This window comes from Poecilia latipinna, unplaced genomic scaffold (assembly GCF_001443285.1).
Source record: "Poecilia latipinna isolate Pla-1442-1.1 unplaced genomic scaffold, P_latipinna-1.0 Scaffold571, whole genome shotgun sequence".
Classification (NCBI taxonomy): Eukaryota; Metazoa; Chordata; class Actinopteri; order Cyprinodontiformes; family Poeciliidae; genus Poecilia; species Poecilia latipinna.
Window position 1 is genome coordinate 256,924 of NW_015113187.1, and position 7,616 is coordinate 264,539.

A 7,616-nucleotide genomic window follows, 5' to 3' on the forward strand; every position below is an offset into this window, starting at 1 on the left:
AAGTTTGGTGAGTTTTTGAATATGATAAAGCCCCCAAAAAGCCAATTCATTCGGCACAAGAACTATAATAATAAACAGTACAGTTTCAATAGGCTCTCGCAGCGCTTAGCTGCTCGGGCCTAATTACAATTAGTGATGTTCTACTTATTTATTAATTGAAGGAAACTCTTAACAGATGAGTTTTGATCCTAGATTTAAAGATGGTTTTGGCTGTTTTCCAGTTTTTTGGAATCTTGTTCCAGATTATTGCAGATGCTGCTTCTCCATGTTTGGTTCTGGTTCTGGAGATGCAGAGCAGACTTAGAACCAGAACACCTGAGTGGTCTGGAATGATACAAAAACAGTTTTTTAATGTGTTTTGGTGCAAATCATAGTTCATTTGGTGATTTATGAAGTAGCAAAAGTATTTTAAAGTCTACTCTTTCAGCTACAGGAAATGAGTGCATAGGGACTTTAACCATTTATCTAGTTTTAGTGAGAACGTGGGCGTTCTGAATGTAGTTGTCTGTTTGGCAAACTTGTGAAGTCTCTGTTGTGATCAGTTCAGCTCATGAGTTTCTCAAAAATCCTGTTTGGACATAAATTCATTAATCCTGGAAATGTTCTTCATGTAAACATTATTTATTGACTCGTGCAACTCATAAAAATGTTGCTAGCATATATATTTTTTTTTTATTTTTTTTTAACTGTGTTTGGAACAGTCGGTGTTAAGGTGCTGCGTTTGGAGGCTTTATAGTTGTGTGTCCGTACAGTATCTACTCAGACAGCAGTGAAGAAGTCATGTGTCCATAAAGGAATTCACTTTAGATGATGAGGTGTATTTGTGCACAATGGGAGAACCGCTGGCAGCTGTCTGCTGCTGCTGGTGGGAGCATCTTTCATGTTGCACTGACAGCAGTCCTTGTTATTGCCACCGGGTTGCCTGTGACTGTAAAGACCCCCCTCCTCATCCTCATCCTCATCCTTCCTCCCTCCCCTCGTTGGGTATTCAGAGCGCGGTGTCTGCAGCATGATCACGGCGCAGAGATGAATCCCACATCCCGCATGTGGCTCCGTGTGTGTGTGTGTGTGTGTGTGTGTGAGGTCGCGGCACATGCTCAGTAGAGCCCACGGAGGAGCGAGTGGAGCTCTTGACGCTGTGCGTGCAGGCTGAGGTCACAGCACAAGCTCAGTGAGCACCTCTCCGTGGCAGGCAGGCGAATGCGTGCTTCTCCATTTTGAGCGCCTAGGAATAGGTGTGAGAAAGGGGGGGGGGGTTCAATCCGGCGAGCGGCGCGCACACACACACACACACCCCGTGTCACCACCCAGCCTCGGGGCTCCATGTCAGAAATGGACGACCTGTTCAGCCCCCGGAGGTAGGTCTGCGCTCCTCTTCTTCGCTCCGCCGGGGTAATAGCTGCAGCGTCAGGGTCGGCTCGTCATATTTTCACGGGGCTGTCTGATTTGAGCCGGGATGTTTGCGAGCTGCCCGCATCGCTGTCATTGCGTCGGAGCGGCTGTGTTTGTGTCGGGGAGAAGAAAAGAGTGTCGCCGCAGCTTTGCATTCCGTCTGCGCTGCCAGTAGCGGAGAAAATGCGCCGCTGCACCTTAAATCCGTGTCCAGTATCGTCCCGATGAATGCGCGGTGTGTTTGCAGCGGGGTTTGCCTCGACAACCAAGCCGATAAATGTGCTCCCAGCTGGATTATTGCAACGGAATGAGACGGGCTCCATTTTGCAGCTCCTGTTTACTACCCGGATGACATGGCGTGTTAAAGCGCCGCTGAGGAGCAGTCAAAACTCAGCCGACTCGGCTTACTAATACTAATACCTTGAAGTTGGTCTGTCTTAGCTGGACTGCAATTATGTCAGTGTGCCACAAGCCTGGCGCTCTGATTGGCTGAAATTGATGGAGTGGGAGGGGTTTTCCTTGATTACACACACGCTAGGTTGCCCCGACTGTCACGTTGTTTGGGTTTTATAAATAAGCTTATAATTACTTGACAAGATTGTGTGCTAATGCTAACTTTAAGCTGAACTAGTGAGGAATAAAGGGACAGTTTTAACATTGTTTATTGCACTCGGCAGCAGGCTTTCAGGGGATTATTGGGGTGAAACGTATATAAACACCATTAGTTGGTGTAGAAAATTAATTAAAACTTTCCCAATATATATATTTTTGATATTAATTTACAAAGCACTAGTTGTATTACATTAATCAGACTGCTTATTTTGCGGTTTAGAGATGCACCGATCACGTTTCTACTTTTGCTGATTTTTCTTTTTTTTGCCCTGAACATTATAATGCATAAAAGAGAAACATGTGCTGCATTCTGGATAGAGGTATTTGTTTTGAACGTAGCATAAAATGAAATGAATTCAGACATTATCCCCATTAAATTTCATAGCTTACGTCCCATGTTGTTATATGATTGGCTGAAAATTGTTGCTTTTAGTGCATCAAAAAGATTAGGAGAGGATTTGATTTGTATCTGATCTGCTGATCAAATAAATAATTAGGTGCATCTCCATTTTTAAGGAAATTCCTCAGATCTTACTGCTGTAGTCTGCAGCATTAAAGCACTGTTTTCCTCAGACATACTGTTTTTATCCTGCACCATAGGTCCTCATTTGTCATCCTTACAACTTCCTGCCAAACGTACTGTTGACCTGTCCAACTGCACATCGTCAAAAACGCATTTGCACAACTTTAGTTGTCAAGAACAGAGGCCATATTAGTATGTTTAGTTTATATTTTTACTCTGCAAACCCCAAACAGATATAATTTAATGCTTGTATATGTTGTAGGTCATTGTTCTCTTATATAAGTCCAAGCAAACTGGTTTCACATTAATCCTCTCAAACCGTGTTTTAAAACATTCAGATGGGAATCAGCCAATTTTATCCTTTTTTTTTGGCCCTAACTGGTTAAATACTGTTAGGAAACTAATTTTATTTGTATTTATTCAATCCATAAACATAAATAACTGGCACTATTTTAATTTAGAAGTTAATCAACCACCTCCATGCTGTTTTTTTTTTTTTTTTTAACAGTTAAAGATCTGGACCATTTGCTGTGTTGTATAAGTAGGAGTCATTTTGTAATTTCTTTATTTTCTGATGGACTCAAATATACCACTTGTACAAAATAAGTTGCAGTTTTCTATTTTATGTTATAGTCTCTAAAAAAATTGACAGAAGTCAAAATGATTAGGTCAGACGTCAGAGAAACACAATATGTGGTATAGTCCAAGAAAAGCGTCATGCCTGCATACAAAAAATAAGTGTAAAATACCTCAATAACACTATTTGTCTTTCAGACTAGTGAGAGTTTAAAAAAATATTCTGACTCTAATTTGGAGGGTCATTAATTCACAGAAAATAAAAAAAACGTACGTCAACCAGAGAAAAACCTGACTAGTGCATCTCTGATGGTTTTCTGCGTCATCAGCGCTGAATGTTTGAAAATAGAGAGAGATGCACCAATCAGGCTTTTCATTCTGATGCATATTTGTGGTTGTCTTTAAGTGGTGATCAACAGATTCTGATGCTGACCAATTTAGATGTTTTTGTTCTTCTAAGGTCAGCAGTTTTGAATCTTGCAAAACGTGAGCAGATTAGCCCAATTTGTGCATCAAAGCATATATGCTTATCCTTTATCGAAGCTTCACTAAAAATTAAAGTTCTTCCTGTAAGTTGGTGTGTTTCATAGAGGTAAAAAAGAAAAGATGGGAGTTTGTTTTTTTTTACTTAATGGATTTAATAAATAGGAAAATAAAATGATTTGTTTTGACCAATCGATCAGCGATTAAAGACGACCAAGGTTACCAATCTCATATCGAATAATTGGTGCACTTCTGGTAGTTTTATCTGCAGCGTTCATCCTTATTCTTTTTAATGCTTCTCATTTCATTGCATTACATTTGGTTTTTTATAACTGCTGCTAATGTTTCTTGTAAAATAAAACGGATCGTTGCAACATTCTCTGGAGCAGTGGACTGTTAAGGCAAGGGTCACGTATTTGTGTTTTTATTTTTATTTTTTGTGGCTGCGCTTGTATCTACGTCTGTGCCAGCACCCCTGTCAGCCGTAGCTCACGTTACACCTTTAATCACCCGGTCCTGACACAGAAACTGTGTAGGAGGAGACGTGTCGGGAAGGGGGGGTGCGGAAAGCGAGCCCCGAGTACCACAGGGTTTTGTGTGGATGCGAGGATCGTAAAGAGAACCAGAGGGTTTCGGCCTCTTGAGTTTCCTCCAGGTCCGGGTGATGGAGTGCAAGCTTCTCCGGGTGCAAATCACGCTGACAGATTCTGGGCCGCCTCGCATTCGCTTGTATGAAAATCAGAGCCGTTGCCTTGGCAACGGGAAGGGGGGAAAGGCTTTTCAAAAGGAACATCTTGTCATTTTCTTTAATCCACTGCAGCTGGAGAATCCGAACACTATTATTAAACAGCAGTTTCTATGGCTACCAGCGTTTGTACCGGCAGCCGCTTCCAGAGGCTCCTCGCTCTGCACATCCACAGCCAGCTACTCCACATCCTCCCCTCCTCCTCCTGCTTTTTTTTTTTTATTGCTGCATCCATAATACGAGGCCTGCACATTTTCTCTGAGCAGAGTCGAGAATATTCTCCTGAAATCTGTGTTTGCTCCTCAGAATAAAACACGGTGTACTTGTTGCACTTTTGACACACTTATCTTTATCTTCTTTGCTGCAATCTTCCTCCTCGTCATGAATTCACATTACTGCTTTTTATCCTCCCCTTTAGCTTTAGGTATTTATAATTTCTACCTCAGTTTTGTTTTTTTTTGTTGGGTTGTGCCAGCCTTATTTAATTAGCAAAACCTTTTACATGACATAAATGTCAGTGGATAAATATTTAGTTTCAATCTCCTGCGCTTGTGTCTTCCCAGGCGACTGAACAGCACACAGGGGGAAATCCGAGTGGGACCGAGTCACCAGGTAAGTCGTTGCGCAGCACACATCAGCATGGAGATGAGATGCTGCCGCTCACCGCACAGTTATCACCCTGAGAGTAGACCACTCTTATCATTCATGTGGAAAATTCAGATCCAAACTGAATGTGACGTATGTGTTGGTTGTTTGGGTGTTTTTTTTTTTTTTTTGGGGGGGGGGGGGGGGGGAGGGGGGGATTTGTTACACATTTCTGAGGATGTGTAACAAACTGGCAACATTTACTAGTTAAGAGCAAAACAGCTCTGTCCTCTATGCAAAACTCTTCTGTTGTAGAAATATTCTCACAGGGTTTCCTTCTCAGTCTGGAAAAAGTTTGGAGTTTGATCTCCAAAATATCAATTCATTTTACTTTATTCTCTATCTTTGTGTCTTTTCTTTTGTCTTTCCTTCTGTCTGTCCTTTATTCCCTTCTCTCTGTTTTAAGTTCTTCCTTGCAGCCTTCCTTCTATCCTCCTTTTCTCCTGTTTCCTTCCTTACTTCCTCATTTCTTTCCTTATCCTTTAATCCCTATGTCCTTCCTTCCCTTCCATCTTTCATGGTAACTTTGTTTTTTTAGATTATGAAATGACGGTAAAGGACTGAGAACACTGGAAAGTGGAGTCTCAATTTATCCACGAGACCCTAATTTTATACATGTAATGGTCCCATAGTAATTATTGTATAATTTTTAGGTAATGGGTTAAAAAAATGCATTTTTTTCCCGACCGTAGTATTTTTCTAAGTTAGTTTTATTAATTAAATGAACAGGTACCTCACAGTGCTGTTAGACCTAATTTATTTCACCTCTTTGTAAACGTTATGAGTATCAGGATATATCAAACTCTCCATTGCATTGTTACTATCATCTAAAGTCCTTTTAATTTGTTGCTGGAGATTTTCTGGCCCTATAGAGCATTTCGGTGTGACCCCCACCTGTTGCTGCTCACTTCCAGTCAGCTGCCTGAAAACAGACTGGCACACTTTTCCCTTGCTTAAGTATTGGTGCCAAAGCTCGAACAGTGTCTCCCTTTTCTGTTGTTAAGCTAATATTATTTTAACACGGTCATGTTTGTTTCTCCATCCAGGAGTAAATGGACCTGCCAGTTAATACCAGCATGATATGCTTTTGTTATTCTATAAAACTCAGAGCAGCAAAAGGTTATCATATTCTAACAATCATTGGGGGAATTGCCACTATTCTAAACTTTTGCTAAAGTTGATCAAAATCATCACAAAAAATAAGCACCATTGGTAACACCGTTATAACCGCAATGATCAAAATACAATTTTAGCAACAAGAAGAGTAGTTTCTGGTCTTTCAAGTAAAAACAGTTTGATAATATTAAATATTTTTGTATTGATACTATGATTGACATGAGAGCTGTTTCTTTTACTCAAACCATTTGTTGCCAGATGTTTACCAATAAGAATATTAGAACAGTATTATTAGGAACTGTTGCTGTGTAGTTGTAATTTAGTTCTATATATACAAGTCAATATAAGTTCAATTACGGAAGCATTGTAAAAAAAAAAAAAAAAAGATCATTCTGTAGATTAATTTTCAAACTCTTCATTCATTAATTACGTCCTGATTAAAACGCTGTAGACAGGAACTAAAAATTAATTTCGCCTTGTTTCCATAGTTTCAAAAAGCGTTTGGTGCTTCGAAGAAGCCAGTGTTTTCATGTCCAAAAAAAAAAGAAAAAAAAAAGTGTTAAATATCCCTTTTGAAATATCAGCAAGTTTTTAACACCACTGCCTCATTTGGAGGATTTATGCAAACTCACATCTTTGTTTAAACAACAGAAGTTTAGAGTTGTTTGTTGTCTTTCCGTAATGACTTTCTCTGTTGTGATGGTGAATCGTTGTGACTCTAACTCGTCCCCACTGCCACCACTCAGGCTCAAAGTGAAAAGTTGATGACAAGGGGTTGTAAGCTGATATTTTTCTTTTTTTTTTTTTTCTTTTCCAAGCCTGTGTGTGCTATTTGTAGTGTGATACCATCTGTCTCTCCTCTTCTCTGTGGACCTAATTAGGCAAAGCTCCCAGAGCTGCAGCCTTTCCCCTCCCCTGGTGGCCAGGCCGTGACCGAGAATGAGGAGCTGGTCTGGATGCCAGGGGTCAACGACTGTGACCTTCTTATGTACCTCAGAGCTGCAAGGTGAGCCCGCAGAAACAGAAATCCACTCTAATGCACAAGTCTGGAGCGTCTAAGCTTCTACGTTTAGCTCACTAAAGACATCCGCTGCGGGGTTTTAAAGATGGATTAAAAGTGTCATTCCACGTCATCCTGCCATCGCAAAGCTGACATCTGAGAGCATTTGCATAATTTTATCTTACAACATGTCTGCCTGACTTGAATATCTGTGAAAGTGCAACATCTGTGATTTGTTGTAGTTCATAATTGACATTGTAATGCTACTTATTGGTGTTGGAGTTCATTAGTACGTCATCATGGGGGCCATGTAGCTTCTTCACGTGTTTCTGGTGTCTGCCACCGTCAAGACAAAGCTGTGAAGATGTCACTTACTACTTTAATTTTTTTATTCGGTTCTGCAAGTCTTCATACTATAAGGGAAGCATTCACTAATGGTATTTCAGTCCTGATGATTGCAGTTAACGGGCATTTATAACACTTCTTCGTCTAATACGACATAAAAACAAAGCCATACTTGACGG

General features: G+C 40.5%; 1 protein-coding gene across 4 annotated transcripts in view; it reads left to right on the forward strand.

Annotated features, from left to right (window-relative positions):
• The window catches only part of rerea (arginine-glutamic acid dipeptide (RE) repeats a), a 210,382-nt gene that overhangs the window by 163,168 nt on the left and 39,598 nt on the right, over positions 1-7,616 (forward strand). For 3 of the 4 annotated variants that reach the window (XM_015041844.1, XM_015041843.1, XM_015041842.1), the window contains exons 7-8: positions 4,895-4,943; positions 6,974-7,098. In XM_015041844.1, the coding sequence (XP_014897330.1) occupies positions 4,895-4,943; positions 6,974-7,098 (174 nt within the window). Of the gene's footprint in view, positions 1-1,030; positions 1,359-4,894; positions 4,944-6,973; positions 7,099-7,616 lie in introns of those variants that run through there. The other variant, XM_015041845.1, reaches the window with a different exon arrangement.